General features: G+C 40.4%; 1 protein-coding gene and 1 long non-coding RNA gene across 2 annotated transcripts; one reads left to right on the forward strand and one right to left on the reverse strand.

The window, feature by feature from the left end:
• The first annotated feature begins 887 nt into the window (after window positions 1-887).
• Window positions 888-14,257, forward strand: LOC144076942 (uncharacterized). Its single transcript, XM_077604306.1, has 7 exons — window positions 888-1,429; window positions 6,326-6,428; window positions 8,821-8,883; window positions 8,975-9,171; window positions 10,533-11,331; window positions 12,483-12,620; window positions 13,717-14,257. The coding sequence occupies exons 1-6, from the start codon at window positions 1,337-1,339 to the stop codon at window positions 12,602-12,604; spliced, it is 1,377 nt and encodes a 458-aa protein (XP_077460432.1). The 5' UTR covers window positions 888-1,336; the 3' UTR covers window positions 12,605-12,620; window positions 13,717-14,257.
• Window positions 8,945-25,652, reverse strand: LOC144076948 (uncharacterized). Its single transcript, XR_013300833.1, has 3 exons — window positions 25,488-25,652; window positions 23,767-23,911; window positions 8,945-9,165 (listed from the first exon to the last, which is right to left on the reverse strand). It is a non-coding gene; the product is annotated as an uncharacterized LOC144076948 (long non-coding RNA).
• Window positions 25,653-27,069: the final 1,417 nt, after the last annotated feature.

Here is a 27,069-nt window from a genome sequence, read left to right on the forward strand (position 1 = left end):
TAAAAGAAGGATATATATGAGAAAAAAATGAGTGAGTGAGATATTTTTTTATATTAATAATAATAATCATAATCAGACATAGGTTTTGTCATCATCATTGACTCGACAAAAGCCTAATTGTCATCATACTCATACGTAGCTGGGTATGATGACGATTAGGCTTTTGTCGACTCAATGATGATGACAAAGCCTATGTCTGATTATGATTATTATTATCAATATAAAAAAATATCTCACTCACTTGTTTTTTTCTCATATATATCCCTTTTACAACTTAACATATGACAATTCACTCCTAAAAATGAAGGTTTTTCCCCTTTGCCGTATTATTTCGGACTTTAAACCTATTTTGTTGCTGAATCCTGCCTACCAAAGTCAAATGACAAATGACAGCAATTAACGATTAGTTCCAAGTACTATCAAAATAGGAGTAGTTGAAATAGTTGAAAATGGCAGCCATTACATTTGAAATAGATTTGATATTCTTCATTTTCAATGGCAGAGTCGAACATGAGTAAGACAATAATCCAAGTGTTAAATGTCTAATGGATAGGGACACAAAGTTGCACTTTATGTACAAAATCAATATTTTTTTCTCCATTTTATTTCCTTATCAGACCAAATGACCTCATTTTTTTTTCTATTCTTAGTCCGATTTCCGCATGCAGTTTATTCTGACCAGTGTGTAATCATACATGACTGTTAAAAATAATAATGAGACCCCCCTCAAAAGAACCCTTGAAGAAAATGGAAGCCTTTCAAAATAAATCCAATCGTGACATTCCGCCCGTCCGTAAAACGGCCTTACTCCGTTTGATTCCTTTTGAGTTTATTTTGAAGCCTAGGCATTCTACTTCCTGTTTGCTCTTGCCCGTCTTGACGCGGTAAACTTGAGCGAGCGGGTTAAAAGACGCGCGGCGCTTTTCAGGACGCAGTCAGTCGGGGGAAGACGCGCAAGGGGAGAAATCACGCGCACTCACCCGCATTCACACTGGCGAGGGGCTCTTTGCAAATGAGCGTCTTCGCCAAAAGGGAGACGGGAGATTTACGCAGCGCTTTTACGCGCGGACGCCGAGAGGATATTCGGACGCGCCGGACTTTATTTTAAGGCAGTTCACGTTTGGATTGGCATTTCATTTTTTTAATTCTTCAACTCAGTGTCCCCATCCATTATTTCGCGGACCCCCGCGCACCTACCTGCGGGAGCATGGTGGGAGTCATCGTTGCGCGTCTCGCCTGAGTGTGAGTCATCATCGCGGCGAGGTTGGATTACACGAGGCTCGGCGGGGAGCGTGGACGCCCGGGTGCTCGATGCCCGGCCGGGCTGGGCGGCAACATGAGGTCGCGGATGGGGAGGTCGCTGGTGTCACTGGTGTCGCTGGTGCCGCTGGTGCTGCTGGCCGCGCGCCTCAGCCTCGCCGGCACTGAGGTAAAAGAAAGGCAACCATTATTTCACTTTTCATCCCATTGATATTGATATTTTTTTACACCATACTGTGTCCTCATCATTTCATCAATGAACTTTTCCTCCGACTTTTTTTTTTCCTTCTATTCGTCCAATCCGTTTTGACTGGCTGAGGCGGGCAGCCCAAGCAAAACGGAACTGGAGGTCTGGTGCCGTCAATGGTGCCGCGAAATCAACATTCGCAGCTTGTCTTCCTTGTTTAAATGAATTGAATGAAAAGACTTTAATGCTACTTAAATGGTTTTTCGGATGGGAGACTTTTTTGTTACATTCGTGTAGGAGGGGGGGTCTCCAACAAGCGGTCTGGGGGCCAATTGTGGCCCTTGAGACAATATTTTGCGGCCCTGTTTGACATTTAATGTAATATATTTTTGTATTTACTTTGGTTTCCCAGACGCAGGTCAGATTTGAAACCTATGGTCTAGGTGTGAAGACATCCATATATACTACATTGTGTGAAAATAGGTCATAGCGCCCTCAACTGGCGACAGAAACAACACCATTATTATAGGTGTTGTATTAGATGAAATATTTCCCAACAATTTGACCCCAGGAGCTTCAAATTTGGCGTGACGTGTCTTGAGGCAGAGCTGAAGAAGCTTTGTTAGCCGTGGTGATAAATCTTGAGAGACGTGGGCGTGGCAGCCCCGTTAAACTTTGATCTTGGAAACACCATGAAAAAAAAAATGTCTATAACTTCCCTGTATACTACAAAAGGTGCCTAAAATCTTATGTGTCTCTTCCCTATCCGGATCTGAGCAGACTTATGTCATATTTTGAGCGTACCCTGCAGACCATTGACTATTTTGTGTTATTTATTCATTCATTCATTTTCTCAACCATCCTCACAACGGTTGCATGGGGTGCTGGAGCATATCCCAGCCAACTACGGGCACCAGGCGAAGGACACCCTGAATCAGTGGGCAGCCAATGGCAGGGCACAAGGAGACAAAGGACAACCAATCATAGCTAAGGGCAATTTAGCATGGTCAACCAGCTAGCCTAGCATGCATGTTTTTGGGGATGTGGGAGGAAACCAGAGTACCCAAAGAAAACCCAGGGAGAACTCCACACAGTGAGGACCGACCTGGGATCGAACCCATGACCCAAGAACTGTGAGGCGTACGCGCTAACCACTCCCCGCCGGGCCGCCTGTATTATTCATTTAAGAAAAATAAAGAAATAATGATTCATGAGGATAAGCGGTACGACAAATGAATGAAAAATAATTTAAAATAATTTAGTGGATGAGTGGTTAGCGCGTCCGCCTCACAGTCCTGAAGCTGAGGGTTCAATCTCAGGTTCGGCTCAAAACGGATTGGACGCCTCTCACCTTTGATGGCAGCTAATCAATGAATGACCGCAGCCAGATGATTGGTTGTCCATGACAGACAAAGGCAGGAGTCGAATCATTTACATGAAGGGATCGACCCCCTCACGGCCCCCCCTAGGTTGAGATGGGGTGATTGGCGGCCGCTGATCCATTTTACATAAGAACAACAACTAATCTGCCGGGGATTTGCACGCGGGCGCATCGGCGGCCGTGTCCAGCTGCGCGCCCGCCGCCGCTGCGTGCGATGCGTGCGTTGCGTTGCGTTGCGTGCGGGTCGGAAAAAGCGCAAAGGCCGCTAAGAGTATTTGATTTTTAAGCCCACTTTGGTGAGGGGATGCAAAAGCGGGGCCCGGGATGGCTTTTCATTCGGCTTTCGCCACTCGCTGATGTCCATAAGCGTCCTATCCGTTCCAATTGGATGATGAATGTAGAAGTCAATTAATACAAAATGAAATAATTCCATATGCCCTTTCTGAGTTTTGCATTTAATTTGTATTACGTAATATATTTTTATTTATTGTTTTCCAACTACATTATTTAAACATGAATTTGTCTGTCATCATTTATGATTTTTTTCCTTTTTTTCTTTTATTAAGGTCAATTTTAGAGATCTATTTTAGTCTTTGTATACTCCATTTTATTCATTTTTTTATATCCAGTTTTTTTGTTTTTTACATTTTACACTGTATTCTAGTTTTTATGTCGTCATTTCAAGTTTGCATGTTTATTTTTTTAAATTTATTTCAGTTATGCTAGTCATTTCAATTATTTTTGTTGAGATTTTATTGTATTTATTTACATCAAATATTTCCGATTTTTTTTGCATCGCATTAGGACTAACATAATTGCATTGGCGTGTGCGTGTGCGTGTGCGTGTGCGTGTGTCACCTTTCTCCAGCAACATTCCATAAGACCTTTGCCTTTGCCTTGCGGGCTTCTTGAGGTGGGCCGCACATTTGCTACGTGCGTATCTGATTTAAAGGAGAACCACAAATTTAACCACAGCATCCAAACGAGCTCATTGGCGTGTATTCTTAGCTTTATCGCTGCTCACGTTCATTTGGGATTCAGGTCGACATCACGTCCGCTCGGGCGCGGCGGCGAAAGCGTGCTGTCGTTTGCGGGTGACATTGCTCAAGGGGGTCCGCCAGTGGCTTGTCAAAGTCAAGTGGGTGTCCTCCACTAAAGAAAGAAACAAAAAGGACAAAAGCGGGCGGTTAGGTCTTCAGCCAGTTTGAAAATTTTTAAGCATTCTTTTCCTACATTGGACCTGTCACAAGGTCGCGGGGGTGTTGGAGCCAAACTCAATCAACGAGGGGGACCCTGAATGGGTGGCCAGCCAATCGCAGGGCACAAGGAGACAAACAACCAGGGGCAATTTACTCATACATTTAGCCTAGCATGGGTGTTTTTGTTGCGTGTTTATGTGGGAGGAAATTGGAGTACCCGGAAAAAACCCATGCAAGCGCAGGGAGAACATGCAAACTCTACACAGGAAGGTTAATAGTCACTGGGGATTTTTGGTGGGAATTGTTTTAAGAACTAAGATGAGGAAAATAGAATAGCATAAAATAACATTTTGAAAAATAAGGGAAAAAACACTCGGAAAAACAGAAAAAAATGATTTTTCTATAATTCTGTACTAATTTTTTTTTTTTAAAAAGGACGTCCATGAAAAAAGTATTCAGAAAATCGGTTGAGGAAAAAAAAATGAAATAGAAAAATTCCTTGAATTAAATTAAATAAAAATTAAATTTAAATTATCATACCATAGTGAATGCAATACATGTCTATATAAAACCAAGAGAATGACATTCCATTTTTTATGGGCATTCAAGTGCTGCTAACTAAAAAAACTGTGATTGAGTTTGATTTATTTAATATAAGGGACCGCACATATTAATGAACATATTTATATTCACGTTAATGAACGTATGTAAATACACTGGATTAGCCAGAAGTGAAAGGCAGTCAGTTTTTCCGCTACGACGCCGGCGTTACAGCAAGTCAACCTCAAACAGGAAAGAGCCGCATCGAAAACGGATGGATGTCCGTACGGACAGCGTTCATGGCAAACAATGGAGGCTTGTGTCCGCTAACGCCAAGGCGTCGGAGACGGGGCGACCAGTCGGCCCGACGTCCGCCACTTCCTTCCAAGACGCGGCGGTACGAAAGGGCTGGCCTCGCACAATGCGGACATTTGTTTTGCGCCGTCGCAACTGCAATCGGACCACCACGAAGGCTTGCTTCTCATTGGATGACCCGTCGAAAAGAGGGCGTGCAGACTTTAGTGGTCAAAGGCTCACATTTGATTGACGTCATGGACATGCCCTCTACTGGAGAATTACAGTAATCCCTCGAATATCACGGTTAATGTAGACCAGACATGGCCGCGATAATTAAAAAAAATTGCGACGTAAGGTCATTATAACTTTGTTTTTGGGGTTTTTTTCAGTGCTGAGTGCAAGTAGCAAAAATGGCTTCCACTTAGGAGTTTGAGTGTGGATTTTTAATGTTTTATGAACTTTAAAAAATAAAACAATAATAGCTGAAAAAGATCGCAAAGTAGTGAATTTGCGATAATCGAGGGATTACTGTCAAAAATTTGTCTTGCATCCATCGGAAATTGGATTGGATGTGGAACCGTGACCGTTTGTCGAATTCACTGGCCGTGAAGAAAAATGGCGCCGAAGCCCATGGAATAGCGAGCGGTCTTATCACATTTCCACAAAAGCGCGACAAACAAGCCACTTATCAATTCCGAATTGGAGAATTCCTCCCGGCAGCTGTGTCAACATTGGCGCGAATGCGGCGGGCAGGTTACGTCATGACGGGAGGCCTTTCATCCAAAAATGTCGTCCGCTCTCGGTGCCAATTGCCTTGCCACAAAGAATGCTTCGATTCAATCGGCGGCGGCCGTTTGCTTAAGGCTGAGTTGGGGAGAACGGGGTTGGTTGCCACGCGGTTTGGTTGTTGCTTGTATTTCAGGGCCGAATATCAATATTGAAATAAAAATGGTGCTCTTACCAAGAATAAGAGTGAGGTTTTTGGTTTTTTTAACTGATTTTTTTTGCACTTTGGCTGGCATTGACGGCAATAGAAGGCCAATCCGATTTGACGGGGAGGGTTGGCAGTCAAATCGGATTGTACGTCTATGGCGGTGAAATGGGATCGTTCTTTCCTAGCTGTCCTAGTTCAAATACAGTTCATGTCTATTGCTGTCAATGGGAGGAATCGAACCCATGACCTTTGTGTCGGGGAACAGAACCACTACTCCACCGAGCTTCCCTTTTCCTATTCAATTTGGAATTAATCCTAATTTTAAAAGCAACATGTACTGTTTTTTTCCTAATTAAACCATTCGAACAGATCAATTAAAAAATAAGAACTCATTAGCTGTCAATGATTGTTAACCCTGGTGAATTTAATACTTTTATATACTGTTTAATCGTCCAATCCTGCGCCATCTAGTCGTCCTTCTGCTATAATTTTAAATGAAAAAATGTTATGTTGTTGTATATTTGCAGGGCGATCCACTCCCTGCGTCGCTGGTGGATCTGGTGAGGAACTCTCCCGTTTCCTCGGTGGACGACCTGAAGCTACTCCTTCAGCGTCAAGCGAACGCAATCGGTAATAAATCGTGCCTATGTGCGACCTATATTCGGATTATGGTCAATATTTTACCCTTGAAAGTTATTTAGGATCTGAGCTATCTTAACCTTGTAAACGCAAAAAACTACATCTGCTTTCATGGAATTAGCATTTGTTTTCTTAGCATCGAAATGCTAACACTGAATTTGTTCAGCATTAATATTCACAGCAAAAAAATATCTGTCAAACTTTAGTGGGCCAAGATTAAATTGCTAAAAAAATAGTCAAAAAATAATAATTTGCAAGAAAATACGTGACATAAAAATTGCTCCAAAAAATTAGTCACAAAAAATATTTTGCAAGAAAATACGTGACATAAAAATTGCTCCAAAAAAGTCACTAAAAAATCATTTGCAAGAAAATACGTGACATAAAATTTGCCCCAAAAAGTCACAAAAAAAATCATTTGCAAGAAAATATGTGACATAAAATTTGCCCCAAAAAAATTAGTCACAAAAAAAATCATTTGCAAGAAAATACGTGACATAAAAATAACCCTAAAAAAATTAGTCTCAAAAAAATCATTTGCAAGAAAATACGTGACGTAAAAATTGCCCCAAAAAAATAGTCACAAAAAAAATCATTTGCAAGAAAGTACGTGACATAAAAATTGCCCTAATGTAGCAAATTAATTCTTCCGGCTGAACTTTTTTAACGTGTTGTCAGCGACCGATTTTTTATTCATAGCCAAGTTTTCCGTGCCTCAATTTTTGAGTGTTTAAATATTCCGTTTTATAAATTCCTATTAAAACTCCACTGGCATAGAATGATCCGGATGCGCTTTCCTGGCAAATTACAGCAAAGATAAAAAGACGAGACGACCCAAAGTGTTAAAGCGTGACGAGCAGTCAAACTCGTGGTTGCGTGCGAGGGTGCCGAAAAGCGCCGACTTTAACGCAATTAAGCAAATGCAATGAAAAGAAGGAGAATGGAATCAGTCATGCAAAACATAAGAGAATGGCACAAGAAGATGCAAACAACTTGGCACATTAATTGGAAGGTGCTTTCATTTTTTTTGCATCAGGTTGTTCATTAAGCGCCCCTTGAAAAGATCCTGAGATAACCTCGCTTAGCGGGGCTTCTAATTAAAGCCCGGGGCAAAAAATATGAAATGGTGACACACGTGGGCTATATTTAACAGCTCATATTTCCCCTTTAATAGTTTCTTGACGTCTGGCGGACTAACGGTGGCAGAAAATAGCTGAATTGTTCAAATGGGTTTAGGAAGAAAAAAAATGGCTTCCTTTGTGCAGCCAACGAAGAATTCAACTAAAAATACTACCATCATTTTTTTTTCTTGTAAAATGACTTTGTCTGCTATTGACGGTGATAGTTGTTGAATAAATATGAACTGGACTATTTGGTATATTTTCAACAAATTAATTTGGACATTTATTCAAATTAATTTCAGATTTTTAACATTCAAATTGCTATTCATCTATTTTATACATATAATATATTATTCAAATTTATTTCAGATTTTTAACATTCAAATTGCTATTCATCTATTATAATTACATTCAATTATTTCAATAAGAATTTATTCGTGACTTTCACATATTTATTTCTATTTGAATTTATTCATTTAGCTTTGCACGTATTTTTGCGTGTTTTTATTCATTTTTATTTGAATTTATTCATTTTGCTTTGCACATATTTTTGCTTTGCTCTGTTTTTATTCTTTTCCGCTCACTGATTTGAACATTTAAATCAAATTTGGAATGTTTTACTTTAATTTAAAATATATTGTTCATTCATTTTTCTACTGTTTATGTCTTTTTTGATGTATTTGCTTTTATTATAGTTTTGAATTCACTTTGTTGTTAATTTCAACATTCATTAACGAAGACATTTCTCGATCTCATTCCGATTTGAAGCGTGTAACGCAGGGGTGTCAAACTCGGGTTGGTTCGCGGGCCGCTTTAGCGTCAACTTGATTTCACGTGGGCCGGACCATTTTAGATATAATATTTAGATTTTTTTTAAATAAATGGATTAAAAGAACTGGATTAAAAGCCCTGAATATTCAGTTTTTTATAGATCTAAAACAATGTTTATTTTAGCTTTTTTAAAATATATTTTTAGATTTTACAAAATGATTTTTCAACTAAAAACACAGAAAAAATGGATTAAAAAATGACAATTATTGATTTAAAAGGGGGAAAATCAGGAAATGGAATATACATCTATACTCTTCATTTTAATTTGATCCTAAAACAGAAAGTCGGCACTCATAATTTACTTTCCCGGGCCGCACAAAATGATGCGGCGGGCCAGATTTGACCCCCTGGCCGCCACTTTGACACATGTAGTGTAACGTGTCATCTATCCGAAAATGGGAAATGATTTTCCTCTCTTTTTTTTTCCTTAGAAAAAGAAGACGAGCCCGGCATTCTAAGCAACCAAACTCACGGACGACACGTCAGAAGCATCGGTATGTCACGTTCTTCCCCCCCTGCGTTCAATTCCGTTCTCTGGCTCACCTTGACGAAAGGTTGCACGTCTGTTTCTCTCCCGACTCTTAGTGGAGGCAGAAATTGCCCAGCAGGCGGTGTGCAGGGTTCGAACCGAAGTGACGGAGGTGACCCGCTCCATGCTGGATCGCCGCAATGCCAACTTCAAGCTGTGGCCTCCCTGCGTGGAGGTGCAGCGATGTTCGGGGTGCTGCAACAGCAAATTCATGCAGTGCCTCCCTACCGTCACCTCCAGTAGATACCTGCAGGTGAAACAGCAATTACCAACAATTCTTTCTATTGAATGGAATTGAATTGAATGCTTTTTTTGTCATTATACAACTATAATGAGATTTAAAGCTTCACCACCAAGTGCACAAATAACAACAAACCAACAAATAAAGAATCCAAATAAATCATTAATAAAAAAAGTAGGGGAGTGAGTGCACAAATAACATCAACAAAACAAACAATAAGTTGGTGTAATGATAGTGATAATAAATAAATAATCAATCAATACAGGATAAATAAGTAGCCAACAACATAAATAAGTAGAAAAGTACACACATAAAAACTACAAATAATCAATAAATGCGTGAGCAAAAAATAATCAATAAATACATAAGAAACACATAATCAATAAATAAGAATAAATAAATCATCAATAAAAACGTGATAAATAAAAAAAAGTAGTAAACATAAATAACTACAGAAGTGCACAAATAAAAACAACAAACAAAAATAATTAAATAATCAAGAAATACGTGAGAAACAAAGAATCAATAAATAAGAATAATAAATAAATCCTCAATTAAAACGTGAGAAATAAATGAGTAAAAAACATAAATAACTACAGAAGTGCACAAATAAAAACAACAAACAAAAACAATTAAATAATCAATAAATACGTGAGAAACAAATCATCAAATAAGAATAAAAAAATAATAATCAATAAATACGCGATAAATAAATAGTCAACAACATAAATAAGTAGAGAAGTGTACAAACACAAAGACAACAATTAAATAATGAGTAAATATGTAAGAAATAAAGAAGTCGTCAACATAATGAGTAGTCAACATAGAGAAGTAGTCAAAGCACAGAAGATTCTGGTTTAATGTCTTTTTTTTTTTAGCTTGGACTTTGTACGTTGCTAGCATAAATAAAAGCCGCAGCTGGCGCTTGTGACTAGGCAATATTTTGTAGAAAAATGTTGGCTGGGTGGAAAGTCAAACAGGTGAAATCAACTTCTTGACATTTTTAGACTCTCATTTTTCTTCCTATTATGCAAACAAGATAGGGCATGCCAACAGATGCTACGGGAATATTTGCTAACCTCCGGGCGGAAACTTTTTCCGCCACGCAGCTCCACATTGACGCGTACGCGGGCTCGAAACCGCCGGTCCGCTCGCGCCAGCCGGCACGACGGAGGGGTCGGTCGGCGTCGGGCGGACGCGTCTGAGCGCACGCCGCTCGTTTGAAAACCCGCCGAAAAGAGGGCTCCGGAGAATCGGTCCTGGCCGGGAGCCACGGCATTTCCCGAACGTTTATTAGCTTGTCGGGAAACGTCTTCGTGTCGATGCGAGCTGACTTGCGCAACACATTCTCAGCGCTCGCCTTTTGTTCTCAGGTGATGAAGATCCAGTACATCAACGGGAAGACCCACTACGACAAAGCCATCATCACGGTCCAGGACCACCTGGCGTGCAGGTGTCTGTCTACTACACCGGAGTCGCCGTTCCAGCCCGCGCCGTCCCTCCCGCGGTCGGCCGACCCCGCCCCGCCCAGGGCCGACCTCCGCCGCCTGGACGACCGGCGACTCGACAACAGCGAGGAGCAGGAAGCGGCGTCCAGGCAGTGGCCGCAGGGAGGCTACACGCAACTGGTGCGCTGGACGCCGCCCAGAACGCACCCGCCGCTCGACGGCCGGCGCTCGGACGCGGGGGTCCGGCGGGGAGAAACCGCCACTCCGCTCGGCCAGGGAAGCGGAACCGAGGGCGCCCGAGAGGACGGAGTTCCCCGTCGGCCGTCGCCGGACCGGCGATCCAGCGCGGAAGATTCCCGGGATCGGACTCTCGGGACGCAATATCGACTCCACGCCCCTCAGTCGGACGGCGCTTCCCTCCCCGGTCCGACCCGGTCGCCCCATCCGGAAGTGACCCCGACCCCAGTTTTGCACCTTCCCACCGTCGACAAAGACTCGGCAAGCGAGCGACCGAACGTGAAGGAGGTGACGCCGAAGCAGGCTTCGGAACGTCAAAGTGGGCGGGACGTGGACTCGGCCGAACGGGACCGGGCCGTGGACTCCACGCTGGCCAATGGGGCGGCTCGACTCACGGAAGAGGAGAGGAGGCAGAAGGTTCTGGAGGTGGTTGAGAGAGAACTGGATCGGTCTCCTCATCTTCATCCTCAGCAAAGAGCCAAATCAGGTAAAGAGGATCTCTTGGTTTTGGCGTGCGACGGGGATCCGGTTTCTGTTGCTGGGCAGAAGGAACTCTCGAAAAGTTTGACGTTCTTGAGATTTGGTGGCATTCAACTCGGTTTGAGATGCAGGACAACAGAAACTAACTGAGCTTCATCTTGCAAAGTAGGGATGGCGTAATTGTTACTGTGCGTTTAAACAAGACCGGTACAAGTGATGGTCTTGTTCTTGGTCTTGACTCCCAAAAGTTTGAACCTTGACTTCTGGACATCTTTACTCACTGCTAGTTCCATTGAATCTGACCTGGACCATCTTCAATGGCAGTGAATGAGTTGAATCAAATCAAATCAAAAGCCTTTATTGTCATCATACACAGCTGCGTATAACGAAATTAGTGGGGCTACTCCACCAAGTGTGTTTTCCCAGTTAAAAAAAAACATAAATAAGTAATATATAAATATTAAGTCACAACCTGGCAAGGTAAATTCTAAAATATTACACAATCTAAAATATTGCACAGAAGGGATTGTTTGTTGTGCTAGCGCAAGTTCAGAGTCCTGATGGCTGTGGGGAAAAAAACTGTATAGTTCTTAGGTGTCATCTTTGCCCAAAATATGAACAGGATAATGACTGTATAAATGGCCTTTTTAAATTCAACTGGATTGGCTGCTTTGTGAATTTGGGTTCTTATTGAAGAACAACAAGTTGCAGCGGGAACTGACGTTAAGCCTCACGGGTCTGCATTGACATCACGCATTGCGGGTAACAAGGAACAGGAAGCGGCGCAACAATGTGTCCTGCTATTCTTCCCGCACCCCCGAGCATTTCCAAGTAGGTTTTTTAAGTGCAAGGTCATTACGCAACCTTGGGACTAGTCAAGTTGTGGGAGAGTTTCGCAGTCACCTTATTCGTCCTTGACAGGAAGCTTCTAAACAAATGCCATCATGAAAATTGTTGAGGCTACAAACGCGCGTCTGCTCCCTGGCTAGCACATTTGTGTATCACTTTGTATCTTTGTATTGTGGCTAAGATAGTAAACGTTTTGCAGCAACAACCTTTGACTGGGAGTTCGGAATTTTAGATTTTAGTGGCCGTATTTTCAGAGCCTTTCAATTTACGACCGGCTAAAATGTATGGATCTTTTTTTTTCCTCGACAGCGGCGGCGGAGGTGGCCCCGCCCACAAACGGCCAGACCCCTTTCAGGCCGGCGTCGCCACGACGCCGACGGAAACACCGAAAGCGAATTAGCAAGGAGGCGATGAGGGCCATGATCATGTAGTGGAGTTGAAGTGCAGGTGTGTATTCTATTGGTGTGTGTGTGTGTGTGCATGTGTGTATGTTTACAGTAATTCCTCGAATATCGCGGTTAATGTAGACCAAACATGGCCGCGATAATTGAAAAATCGGCAAATAGGGTTACCTCTATTATAATTATTTTTTTCCTTCGGTGCTGAGTCCTTGTAGCAAGAGTGGCTTCCGCTTACGAGTTTCAGCGTGGATTTTCACATTTTTATGAACTTTAAAATAATTAATAGCGGAAAAAAAGTAGTGAATTTGTGTTAAGTGAAGACACGATAATTGAGGGATTATCGTATTCTCATCTGATTGGCTCTTTTTTTTAGTCTCAAAATCCAAAAGTCGTTTACAAGACAAGTGGCTATGTGTGGTCATTTAAAGAATTATATTAGTAATAAGATTATAAAGATCATTATTCACATTTTGGATCATGTCATGTCACACTATTAAGGTTTGACAAGTGAAGGCCAGGTCTTAACTACAATTCATTATTATTGGATTTTTTTTAATTTTAGATTTGAATGAAAAAAAAATCAATTATATATTAATAAAATGTTAATAAAAAATACAAGGCGAATGAAAGATTATTCCTTTATTATTATATACTTGGTGCTTGCCATTGATACATGCCCAATTTATTTACACTTAAAGGTATTGCATAATATTTATTTGCATTTTTTAATTTTTGATTAAACAAAAATGAAATATTTTAAAATTAAAATATTCTAATAATTATTCTCATTTTAATTTTTTTTGTTTAAATATTTTTAAATTCAATTTAAAAAAAAAAAGAGTAAAGTATTATCTCTACATGTAGTTTAAAAAATACATATAATTTTAAAAAATTCATTGGGAAAATAAATTTTACTTTTTATAGGTCACTGACCAACGTTCACCCGACTCTCCCAGGAAAAATGGATTGGATGTCTATCCCTATCAATAGCAGCAAATGAGTTAACGACAATCAGTTCGCTTTCATTTCAATCAAATTATTGCTTGAAAAATAGGACTAAAAACCACTTGGATGAGTTGCATTGTGGTTGTTAGCAAAAGTCAGCACATTTTCTAACCAACAATTCTGTTGTCCTCCACAAGGGATTTTCGGAGGCAAACCAAAGGCTGCAAGACCCCCAAAAAGGACCCCCAAACAACGGGTGCACGGACATAGGGGACCCCAAACACACTGGATAAACACTGGACGCGGGTGGACCAAAATGACATGTAAAAAAGTGCAATCTTAAAAAGTGTGTCACACTAAACACTGGATGGACTCGTGGAGGAAGCCCCGCCTACCCCGCCGGCGTTGAACTAGCGCTGCCTCACGTGGACAAAAAGACGTCATTTGTTAAAAGCAGTCTTAAAGACGAAGCTTGTTGTCGAAAGGTCGTGCGGAACAACAACATTGTCAAATATGTAGAAAGGCTTTGATTTCTTAACTTATTTCAAAACAAAAAGGAGGATCATCAAGTCCTTCGCTTCTCAAGTGTAATTATGAGGATGAGTGAGGAGAAGATTATTATTGTTAATATTATTGCCATTTCAGGTCCAAGGAACTGTCGGTTGGTTGTACACACTGTAACTGTCATGAATGTTATTTTTCTTAGAAAATAATAAAGCTCAACGGATACGTGTGTGATGCCATGGCTGTTCAAATGGATTTGATGTCTAGTCCAGTTCAGGGAATCGAACCTGGGATCTCTGGGGGGACATGACCAGAAATTTACTTTTTGGAGTAGAGAAAGGGAAAAAAAAATTAAACATACAATTTGGAAAACAAATGTTGCAGTTTTTAGCTCTGAGCTATCGGAGAGGCACTGTTAAAACTATTAGCTCCATCTAGTGTTAAAATTGAGAATTGAGACCATTTGTAGGCTGAAAATGTAGCTTATTGTGCGGGCCAGATTGAATGAAATTTTCAAAAATAATAAAAACCATTAAAAAATGGAATGAAATATGAAAAATGAGTTGAGTAAACTACGTTTTCCCGTCTGTACAAGAATACAAATACTATTTATAACTATATATTTTTTGTAGCAAGTGTGGCTTCCGCTTACAAGTTTCAGCATGGATTTTCACATTTTTATGAGCTTAAAAAATGTTTGTTTTTAAATTATTAATAGCAGAAAAAAATCGCGTAGAAGTGAATACGCAAAAAGTGAAGCCGCGATAATCGAGGGAAACGTGTACTCTACTACTTATCTTAAAATACTATTTAAAACATTGCTCTTTCGCTCCAAGTCAAGCGGGATCAGCTAAAGCACCCCACAGCCACAGTAACATTTGCCATAAAGCGAAAAATGCAAAGCAATTTGAACATTTCTGTCCATTTTGCTTTAAAAAAAAATCTGATTTGAAATCTCTTGAACCGTAACGCCATTTTAAAAGCTTGATAAATTACGTTTCATTCGATTTGATCGCCTTGAAGAACCTCGAGGTCATCTCACACGTTTGGAGTAGAAAGTACAGTATTTTGAAGAAAAAAAACCCTATAAAAGTCATCAAAACGTGAATACTCGAGGACGGTTGCCGAGTCTTTGCGCAACTGTTCGGTGACTCGTGTACTATCGGTGTACTTTTTGCACCGGGCTGTCACGCAAGTCCGCGCGGGGGTCGGCGCAAATGTCTGGTTGCCGTAGCGACGGGTCGGCGGACATGTCAACAGAGGAATATCAGATGGTGAAAGGGAGACCAGGGAGGGGACGGACGGAGGAGTATTAATGTGTGTGCGTATGCATAAAAGAGAGAGAGAGAGAGAGAGAAAGAGACAGATGATGAATGAGGAAGAGGAGGGTGCAGCTATGTGATGAAGCATCAAACGGGAGATAAATGGCCTGAAAATACGCCGGCAGCAATTACGACGAGAGTCGGTCAGGCCGCTGGCTCAGCAGATTCTGCCGCAGTCACTCGGCAACTACTTTGAAAACACACACAATCCATCCAATCTGCATCCAGTCAATATAATCGTTTTTATCCATATAATCAATCTGTCAATCAGTCAAGTCATTGCTTAAAAATGCCATCCTATATCCTATAACACAACATTTTTTCAAGCTAGTGTTAGGTATGTTGAAACAAACAATAAGACAGAAAGAGGAAATATGGGAAGGGGGGTCATTCAAATGTGACCCTGGATTTAAAAAAAAAAAAATTAAGTCAACATCCGGGTAGTACATTTTGTTCCTTGACCACAAACAAGTAAAAACGACATTAAGGCAATAAGTTTTTCTTTTTAAATTAGCTGATTTTTGGGGGATGGCTCGGTGTAAAGTGGTTTAAAACGACAGCCTCGCAGTTCTGAGGTCGAGGGTTCGATCCCAGGTCTCGACATTCTTGCGTGGAGTTTGCATGTTCTCCCTGGGTTTGGTTTTTTTCTGGGTACTCCGCCCACATTTAAAAAATAAGCATGCTAGGCTAATTGTACGGTAGGTTGTTCTTAGCTACGAGTGATTGGTTGTTTGTCTCCTTGCGCCCTGCGATTGGCCGGGATAGGCTCCAGCACCCTCGGCGACCGTTCTGAGTAGAAGCGGTTTTAAAAAAATGAATGAATGGTTGTTCTGGAACAAACTGGGATGCTTTTTTATTTATTTATGTTTTTTTTTAGCAGCCCTTTTTCCACTATCTCATTGCTCGCCAGTGACGTCACTAGACGTCCAAAGGACTCGGACTGGGACATAACACAAGCAAATTTCCCAGACGTCGTGCCTCGCTGTCAATTTTGCATCCCGCAGCAAATCGGAGCAAAAGCCCTGTCATCAAAAAAACCCATAAAAATGCAAGCCAGCGTCTATTTACTTCTTCTTCAGTCCCAAAGTTCACTTTCAGTCGTCCTCTGCGTCCCCTTCTCAGTGGAAGGTCATCGCCACCGCGCCGCTCGCTACTTCGGCCAAGCGGCACTCATGTGCGAACCGATGCGGTGTGCTGAAGAGCTGCGGGTGAAGCAAAGTTCACGGCACCACCGCGTGTTTTATGTGCGTCCCGGCGCGGGAGTGTGCGAATGTCCGCGTGTTGTGAAACAAATGGCTGAGCGCGTCTGCGGCCTCCGTGTAAACGCCACGCTGGGCCCACCTACGTGTGACACGCTACTGACAAGAAACACTCGAATGCGTGCGTGATGGGACTTCCACGAACCCGCGTGAACTTCTCGCCGGGGTCATGTCCGGCGCTCGGGTGTCCCAAAAGACGGCGATGGACGTACGGTCCGTAGAACTTTGTTAGCCTATGCTAGATAGCACGTAGTTGTTTGGCTTTTAATTAGAAAACGGGGGAGCGAGCCGTAGTTTGGACACCCATGATTTAGAGCAGGGGTGTCAAACTCGGGTTGGTTCGCGGGCCGCTTTGACGTCAACTTGATTTCACGTGGGCCCGACCTTTTTAGATATAATATTTAGATTTTTTTAAATAAATTGATTAAAAGAACTGGATTAAAAGCCCTGAATATTCAGTTTTTTATATAGATCTAAAACAATGTTTATTTATTGTTTTGATATATTTTTAGATTTTACAAAATGATTTTTGAACTAAAAACACAGAAAAAAATGGATTAAAAAATGACAATTATTGATTTAAAAGGGGGAAAATCAGGAAATTTAATACACATCTATACTCTTCATTTTAATTTGATCCTAAAACAAAAAGTCGGGACTCATGATTTACTTTCTCGGGCCACACATAATGATGCGGCGGGCCAGATTTGGCCCCCGGGCTGCCACTTTGACACGTGTGGCTTAGAACAAGGCTGTCAGACTCGGGTTGGTCCGCGGGCCGCTTTAACGTCAACTTGATTTCACGTGGGCCGGACCATTTTAGATATAATATTTAGAATTTTTTCTTTTATAAAAGGATTAAAAGAACTGGATTAAAAGCCCTGAATATTCAGTTTTTTATAGATCTAAAACAATGTTTATTTTAGCTTTTTTTTAAAATATTTTTAGATTTTACAAAATGATTTTTGAACTAAAAACACAGAAAAAAAATGGATTAAAAAATGACAATTATTGATTTAAAAGGGGGAAATCAGCAAATGTAATACACATCTATACTCTTCATTTTAATTTGATCCTAAAACAGAAAGTCGGCACTCATGATTGACTTTCCCGGGCCGCACAAAATGATGCGGCGGGCCAGATTTGGCCCCCGGGCCGCCACTTTGACACCCATGATTTAGAGTGTGCATGTTTTCGGGATGGGGGACAAAACCGGAGCACCCGGGCAAAACCCATGCAGGCACAGGGGGAACGTGCACTCTCCTCCACATAGGAAAGTCAGAACGCACCGGGGATTGAAACCTCCATCTTGGAACTGTGAAGCCACAAGGAACTAACATGATTTATAGGAATAATTATGGACCACCTAAAAAACAGAGGCGTCCACTTTAGTTGGACATTTTTGTCTCCCTACGGATGATAAACGGCGTCCATCTTGACTCTTGACAGCGTTTGTCTGGTAGTTTTGTCTGCATGTTATTTGCAGAGTGGGAGTTGTGTCTCCAAATGCAGTTAGACCCCCCCGATGCTTTGTCCTTTGCCCACCTTCCGTCTACAGTCCCAAAAAGTTGCCAACCCGACTGGACGCCGTCCCAACCCGTGGGCGAGTCGCGGTTTCAAAGTGTACTAAAAAAAGCGGGTTTTCTCCGTCAATGCTGTGATTGTGATTCTGCTGCCCTGGCCAGGAATTGCTAAAGTTCACACAAAAGACACTAAAAACAATAGTGCAGCGTTTTTTTCTTCTTTCTTTTTTAGCTCCTGCTCCATTTTTGTAACAATAGTTTGGACGTGGGTCTTCCTGCAAATGGTGCTGCACAATTTCCTCTCATTATTTTGCAAGAGGGATGAAGTCACAATTTCTGGATTATTCTCAAGTAGGGACTGGTAAATAAAGGCTGGAGTTATGCTAGTTTGGCGAGCGCCTGGTTTGATCTGGATTAATATTAATCAGATGAATGAAAAATGCAAAGCATTGCTCAAAATCATCTTTTCTTTTTAGAGCTGCCGTTTTCTAAAGAAAACAAAACAAAAATGCCTCCTCACAACAGAATAACAACATTTCTGTGTATTGCGATGAGTTTACATTAAATATAACTTATATTCAGTGTGAGTAAAGTATCGTATCATCATATTTAGGTAACAAAATTAACATTTGCTTTGGACGGGTCTCGATTACGATGACAAATATTTTTTTTCATGTACACTCAAGTAAAAATAACTGAATTATACTTTGGCAAAAGCCAGTAAGATCACTCTAAAACAGGGGTGTCAAACTCGGGTTTAACATCAACTTGATTTCACGTGGGCCGGACCATTTTAGATATAATAGTTAGATTTTTTTTAATAAATTGATTAAACGAACTGGATTAAAATCCCTGAATATTCAGTTTTTTTATAGATCTAAAACAATGTTTATTTGAGCTTTTTTTAAATATATTTTTAGATTTTACAAAAGGATTTTTGAACTAAAAACACAGAAAATTGATTAAAAAATTACAATAATCTATTTAAAAGGGGGAAAATCAGGAAATTTAATATACATCTATACTCTTCATTTTAATTTCATCCTAAAACATAAAGTTGACACTCATGATTTACTTTCCCGGGCCACACAAAATGATGCGGCGGGCCAGATTTGGCCCCCGGGCCGCCACTTTGACACGTGCTCTAAAATAAAAGAATAAAATAAAAGAGTGCCATATCAAAAGTCCCAAAAAATTTGGCAATTTTGTTCTCCCAAACTTCTAAACCGAAAATATTCCAAAACCCGTTTTATTAGCGTCTACTGCGCTAACCGAACCCGAGCTCGTTTCCACGTCGTTATTTACAGAAGCGAAAGAAGAAGTGTGTCCTTTTTCTATTCCTTCTGCCGCGGTCCCGCTATTAATGAAAAGGCGCGCCAGAGACCCTGCCGACCTTCCCGCATTCTTTCCGTCGCCGCGCTGGACCGAAAAGGGAAGCCGCTGGCTTTTAGTTTCCCCAAATTGCTACGCTTGTCTCTTTCAAGGTGGCGTAACGCGGTGTCGCAACACGCCGCGCCTGCCCTCGCTTCCTCAAAACGCACTTTTTGTCATTTATTAAGACACGATTTGATGGTTGCTCAACGTGTTGTTGCGCTTTGTGAACATGGGAATCGGTCAAAAATGTCATGTTTTAGCGTTTGCCATGAGCTCATCACTCTGCAATGACCCTGATCTGTCACTCTCTAATCCTCGTTGCGCTCAAGTCGCATACTTTTCGCCGTGTGTGTGTGTGTTTGTGTGCGTGTGCGCCCCCTCTTGGATTAGCGAGTGCGCGGCCCGTCGATTAAAAGGAGGACTGAAGCCGCAAATTCAGATTAGAAGGAAGACGATTGAGAAATTTTAGACATTTTTTAAATACACAACAAGTGGGAGTTCCTTCACGGAAAGACCAGACATGGCCGACATGGCTTTTTTTTAAAGACATTAATAAATCCTTTCCTTATCATTTTCTCTCATTTTTGTGCGTTTCCTCATGTTTCATACAAAATTGGGACACTTTGACCAATTTTAAAGGTTTTAGTTGGAACGTAGAATGAATTAGAGAATTTATATATAAAGTACACCTCTACTTACAAAATTTTCAATAGAGAATTTACATATAAAGTACACCTCTACTTACGAAATTTTCAATAGAGAATTTACATATAAAGTACACCTCTACTTACGAAATTTTCAATAGAGAATTTACATATAAAGTACACCTCTACTTACGAAATTTTCAATAGAGAATTTACATATAAAGTACACCTCTACTTACGAAATTTTCAATAGAGAATTTACTTATAAAGTACACCTCTACTTACAAAATTTTCAATAGAGAATTTACATATAAAGTACACCTCTACTTACGAAATTTTCAATAGAGAATTTACATATAAAGTACACCTCTACTTACGAAATATTCAAAAGAGAATTTACATATAAAGTACACCTCTACTTACGAAATTTTCAATAGAGAATTTACATATAAAGTACACCTCTACTTACGAAATTTTCAATAGAGAATTTACTTATAAAGTACACCTCTACTTACAAAATTTTCAATAGAGAATTTACATATAAAGTACACCTCTACTTACGAAATTTTCAATAGAGAATTTACATATAAAGTACACCTCTACTTACGAAATTTTCAATAGAGAATTTACATATAAAGTACACCTCTACTTACGAAATTTTCAATAGAGAATTTACATATAAAGTACACCTCTACTTACGAAATTTTCAATAGAGAATTTACTTATAAAGTACACCTCTACTTACAAAATTTTCAATAGAGAATTTACATATAAAGTACACCTCTACTTACCAATTTTTCAAATTACGAAAAAAGTCAATTAATTTTGTAAGTTTAGGTACGACTGTAGTTACTTTTCCAAACAAGCTTTCCAACAATAAGTGGAGAATTAATATATTAGTGATATAACGAGCCTATCCCAGCCTACCATGGGCCGAATGCGGCCAATGAGCTACTACTCGATATTCCCAAACGTTTTCAGCATTAACGCGGAATGTCAGGCATACCTGCGTGTGTGTGACCGTGTGCCGGCATATCGAGAAAGTGAGGTCACTCCAGTGGAAAGTTTGACAGCGGAGGTGTGTCGCAGCCTAGGGGGCGTGACCTTATGTAAGGAGCCAGGTGTACGCTTGTTTTATGACAGAAGAGGCTGGAATTTGCCGAAGAAGAACGACCGAGACGTCGAGATAGTCGGCAATATCTTGGTTTTTTTTTGTCCTTCGAGCGAGGGACTAACCCTCCGAGAACGTGGCCAATGACAGAGCCGCTTTTGTGATGCGGGCCCCCTCGGCGGCGACAATGTCAAGATGGAGAGCGGACGGGAGGTGGAAAATGCTCAGTCATGGTTTTGTGCTAAAGGCTGTAAATTCGATAAGCCTGGGTGAAGGGAAAAAATGATGTATTCATTCAAATTTGGGATTTTTTGGGGGTACTCTGGCTTCCTCCCACATCCCCAAAACATGACACGGTAGGCAACATGTGTCAAAGTGGCAGCCCGGGGGCCAAATCTGGCCCGCCGCATGATTTTGTGTGGCCCGGGAAAGTCAATTATGAGTGCCGGCTTTCTGTTTTAGGATCAAATTAAAATGAGGAGTATAGATGTATATTAAATTTCATGATTTCCCCCCTTTTAAATCAATCATTGTCATTTTTAATCCATTTTTTCTGTTTTTAGTTCAAAAATCATTTCGTAAAATCTAAAAATATACATAAAAAAGCTAAAATAAACAGTTTTAGATCTATAAAAAACTGAATATTCAGGGCTTTTAATCCAGTTCTTTTAATCCATTTATATTAAAAAAAATCTAAATATTATATCTAAAATGGTCCGACCCATGTGAAATCAAGTTGACGTTAAAGCGGCCAGCGAACCAACCCTTGCGGTAGGCCGATGACAAACTCCAAATTGTCCTTAAGTGTGGTCGTTTATACGTATTATGTACCCCACTTCCTGGCCTTTGTTTGCTGGGCTAGGCTCCAGCACCCCGCAAAGCAATTCCGAAGATGAATAAATAAATGTATCATTGACTTGAGAGACCAAAAAATGAACTTACTTGCCTATGCATTGTGCTACATGATGCTAGATGAAAACCCAACTTCAAATATGTCCTGAGTTCCATACACATACTTAAAAATCACTCATTTATTCAAAATTAACTGAAGTTTTCCTCCCAAGTGAAACAGGTCGCCTCCGACTAGTTCTGCTAATCTTTTTTTATTTTTTACAGTGCATTTTCCAGCCTCTTAGACAGGAAGTGCTACCTTCGCAAAGTGAGCAAAACACAGGACATGCCTGAAATTCCAACTTTTACACCAGTGACGGAGCGTGAGCCCCAGAGTGGGAACAATGGGAGCACGCACACACAAACAAGCGTCTATCTCTCCTGCCTCCCCCTTTTCACTTCTTCCTTTACAATTTCCACACAAAAATAGCCATGGAATAAATTCTAAACGCATTTATGACCACGTTACTAAAGCCCCCCTTCCCCCCATTCTGTAGGCCGCAGTCCATTAAGGAAACCCGCGTCCTCCGTTCCATTCCCTCTTTGACAGCATGATGCATGTGGGCATTATCTTCCCATTATCTGTCCATCCCATCGTCGTCGGAGAATATTAATCGGCGCGCGGGGGTGTCGAGTCCCTGGCGGAAGAGACGCTGCAGTCCATTAAGCAGACTTTTTGCACCGGTGAGTTTTATCTGGAGTTTTACGTCGGAACGTGAGGGGAAGAATGGGTGGAAATCGGTCACCCGGTTGAGGAGGCGGCGCACGTTGCGGATGGATTTGTCGAGTAAATTGGGAATAGACACGGTGAAGCTAAAAAAGAGGAGCTTGAATGCCTGATAGTTTCCAACTTTTTGCCTGCTGTTGACAGAAAATGATTCCATTTTTAAAAAATAAATTTCCTTCTTTTGCTAACAACCACATGTACATGTGTGAGCTGAGTTGGCAGTGAATGAGTTAATAGAAGCAATTCCCTGTTTTATTTATATTTTTTTATGTTGTGTATTTATTTTAAAATAGATATTTGACATTTGTGTGGATTAAAACAAAATTGTAACATTTTTTTCTGAGTTAAAAAAAGAGAAAAACTGCAAATATATTTTTCTTTTTGTTGGATTTTGTTCATGGTTTACCGTAACATTTTTTAAAGTAAATTTTTTAAAGTAAATTTTTTAAAGTAATTTTTTTAAAGTAAATTTCTTAAAGTAAATTTTTAATTTTGGTATTTTCAATTATAAAACAAAAAGGGGAAATGGAAAGTATTTTCAAATATCTATTTTTTTAATACATTTTATTTTATTGTCCTAATCGGATTTTCTTTGCCATACAATGGCGGATTTAAATAATATCCATAAAAGCTCCAATGTAAAATATAAGATTAATTAACGTGATTTCTATCCGAGATTAGTCAAGTAACCACCAAAAATAATCTGTGATTAGTCGAATATTAAAATAATGGTTTTTGGCAGCCCTGCTTTGTACTGAAAATGCGATTAATTGCATTAGAAATGTTTAGCTATTTGCCATGATTCATTTCATCATTCATTTTCACTGCCACTGAAACTTGATCAGTCACCTTTTCATTGAAAAATAAGAATGCACATTTGAGTGAAACTAACTTGCAACAGACTGTCATCTTCATCGTCAGCATTGATGTCCAAAGTCTTGTGATTTGGACCATCCGGGCCGGGAATTCTTTAAGAGGATTTCTAACCCTCGGGGGTTACGCAGGTGGCCGTCGCATTGCATCACCCCGCAATGCAGCTGTAAGGATGAAGGACACACAGATGAAAGAATTGCCTCCACTAACCCCCCCCCCCAAACCGAACAGACAGTGCTTTTCTCTCTAAAAATAATCTTGATTATGAATGCCTGCCCTGAGGAAGTTGGCGAGGGAAAGATCACGGGCTGAGGAATGTTCCAAACTCACATACTAAAGGGGAAAACGGAGTAAATTGTCAACAGGGCTGGTTGTCATGCTCCCCAGAACTCGACCACCAGAGGTCAGTATTGCACAATATCAGTTATTGAAAATAAAATGTAAACGCGCACTGGTTAAGTAGCATTTAACTCTTTCGATAAAAGTCCAATTCATTTAAACTGGGAAGATGGGCTGTGAATGGTCATGTCCAATCCAATTTGACTCAATTAAATTGGTGCACTCCCTCTACTGCCGGCAGTTAGGCTCCAGCACCCCCAAAACTATCGTGAGGATAAGCGACATTGAAAATGAACGAAAATGGAAATACACTACGGTTATGACCAAAGAAACATTATACCACAGTTTTTTTCATAGTATTTTACTCATTGGCTGGGTGGGGTGGTGAAAGAACCCTCCCAGTCAAAATGCATTGGACGCGGGTGCCCGTAAAGGTTTATCGTACATGTTCAACGAATGAATGACTAGTTTAATAGATCTTGACGGGACTATATCTATGAAAGCATAATAATTGTGACCACCAACCCCGTTCTCCCCTCAATTGTGTGCATGGAAATGGACAAAAGGCCATGATAACATCATCAAAGTGAAGAACACCACTCATGAGATTCTCCCTGAATTAACAAATTGTAACAAAATAGGGGAGAAAATGTGAGGTGAGGAGAAATAAATGTGCGGCTGCTGCATCTGTGAAAAGCGAAGTACAAAGACACATTCACAAACCACATTTGAAGGTGGATGAATGGGTTTCTTCTTTATATGAACATTTTGCATGCTTTCCTTTATGCGACATAAATGCTATCATAGCTGGGCACTGGATAATTTTTTTTGTAAAACGGGAAAAAGAATAATACGTACATACGTTGTAATTGAAGCATCAATGCTATTAGTACGTTAGCTAGCTTAACTTCGGTTAGGAGGCTACGGGAGTTCGCTAGCCTACTTTTGCCTTTTTGTAGGACTGAAACATCAATGCTATTAGTACGTTAGCTTATCTTAACTTTGGCTAGTAGGCTACACGACGTCGCTAGCTTACTTTCGCCCGTTTTGTGAGCGACATCAATGCTATTAGTACGTTAGCTTAGCTTAACCTTTGCTAGGAGGCTACATAAGTTCGCTAGCCTATCTCTGCACATCGTATACCATATTTTAATCAAATGAACATCTTTATACATAATCATGTTGTCAGTGTTCATAAAAAGATCGACTGTGGCTTGTATTACCGTTAGACATGTACATTATTTCGCCATATAAAGTATAAACGCTAACATCGGAACTACGAGTACTTAATGAGCCGAATTAAAGCCAATTTCCTTGGTTCAAAATAGCACAGGACTTGACTATTATTTTTCATCTTACAAAATAAAGATTTAACGAACTATAGCTATTTAATGTTCTTACGTTAGTGCATTCTTCCACAGCAGCGTTCGTAATTCACGGCCATCATTTGTAAGGGAATTAAAATAAATTAGAGCACCCGTTCCCAACAGGTGTGTAGTCTATGTTTAACGACAGTTTGAGACTATTCTATCCCATAAATTGGTCATTTCTAATATTACATGAAAGATTCCACTATATTTGTAGGGTATAAAAAAAGTATAAATAGACAATTATTAACAAATACGAAAATTAACGCACAGGTTAGGAGGTAATTGGCAAATGAGCAAAAATTCTCGTGAAGTTTTAATCCTAAGAGAATCGGGTCAAAGTTAAAGCTATTTAATGTTGAAGCTTTAAAGCTCAGTCAGCTTTAACTTTGACAGCATTATTCATTTGACATTGTTCTGTTCACCCTGTTAACCTTTAAAATCGCAGTTGTTAAAACCATACAAACAACAGTAAACATTCTCAATCTTATTGGTTATAAAAACATTTTAAATATTAAGGGGGTTGGTAAATACCATTAAATATTTTCTGGTGTTCTCTATGTTTGATTAAAGGCTAAATACATTTTATATACATTTTATTTTAGCAAGAAATTATTTTGACTAGCCACAAAAATGAACCGGATTTGACCCCTGTGCTGAATCGTGACCTTTTGGGACAAATAAACGCCTTAAATTCAAATGCATGACTATTTCTCATTCACATTCAAGCTTATTAACTCCTGAATTGGGTTAAAGAACCCACAAGAAATCAATTTTGCTCTAAGAAAAGCATAAATTGGGTAATTTGTTAGGCATAATTACTACAACTTAAGTCATACTAATGTTAGAAACATTGACAAAATGACCTCAATGTCATTTTTGCTCTCAAAAAGACCTTTAAATCAAGTATCGGATACATTTACCACATTTTAAAGAACGTTAGGGTTAAAAAAAATTCGAATAAAAATAGAAAAGAAAGAAAACGGAGTTAATACAGTTATTAGCAGTCAGTCCCTTGACTGAATGAAATAAACCCCGAGTTATTTCAAATGGCCGCAACTGAAACATAGCGAAATTCTGCTACAGTGTCCCTCGATCATCTTTCAAAGCCTCAAAGTCATCCGTCATTTCTCCGCCAAAGTGTTGACGGGGGAGCGGCGAACCACGGCTAACTTCTACCCACGCTTCCACGCGTAACGGCACAAGTGTATCGATTTCCCTCGGCAGGATGTTTTGAAAGCAAAAGGCCTCCTGGCGATGACACCGAAGCGGCCGCCAGCATCTCGACGTGTCGCCGCCTCGCAGAGGAAGACGTGATGCGGGCGCAGCTGCGGCCGAGGATGTCGCTCAGGAAGCGAGAGCCAAACACTTGAATGGTGGCCGGTCAACCCACCGACTCCAACGAGCTGGCTTCTTTTACCGTTGCGACAGCTGCGGCGCACTTGAAAACTTCATTTTCTGGACTCAATCCAAACATCACTCAAGTAAAGGCATACAGTAATCCAGTTTAGCTGGCGGATGTCAACATGAAAGTCAAATTCACATGAGGTTTTTTGCTAGTAAATGTCATTCCCATTCTAGGAACTTTGCCAAAAACAACCATGGTGATCAGCCAT

Source organism: Stigmatopora argus, chromosome 7 (assembly GCF_051989625.1).
Source record: "Stigmatopora argus isolate UIUO_Sarg chromosome 7, RoL_Sarg_1.0, whole genome shotgun sequence".
In the NCBI taxonomy this organism is placed as follows: domain Eukaryota; kingdom Metazoa; phylum Chordata; class Actinopteri; order Syngnathiformes; family Syngnathidae; genus Stigmatopora; species Stigmatopora argus.

What these genes read in the sequence shown, in the direction of transcription:
- LOC144076942 (XM_077604306.1), top strand. Translation starts at nt 1,337, where the DNA reads ATGAGGTCGCGGATGGGGAGGTCGCTGGTGTCACTGGTGTCGCTGGTG. An exon ending in GCGTCAAGCGAACGCAATCG is followed by an intron (nt 6,429 to 8,820) that starts GTAATAAATCGT and finishes TTTTTTCCTTAG; the next exon opens with AAAAAGAAGACGAGCCCGGC. An exon ending in ACGACACGTCAGAAGCATCG is followed by an intron (nt 8,884 to 8,974) that starts GTATGTCACGTT and finishes CCCGACTCTTAG; the next exon opens with TGGAGGCAGAAATTGCCCAG.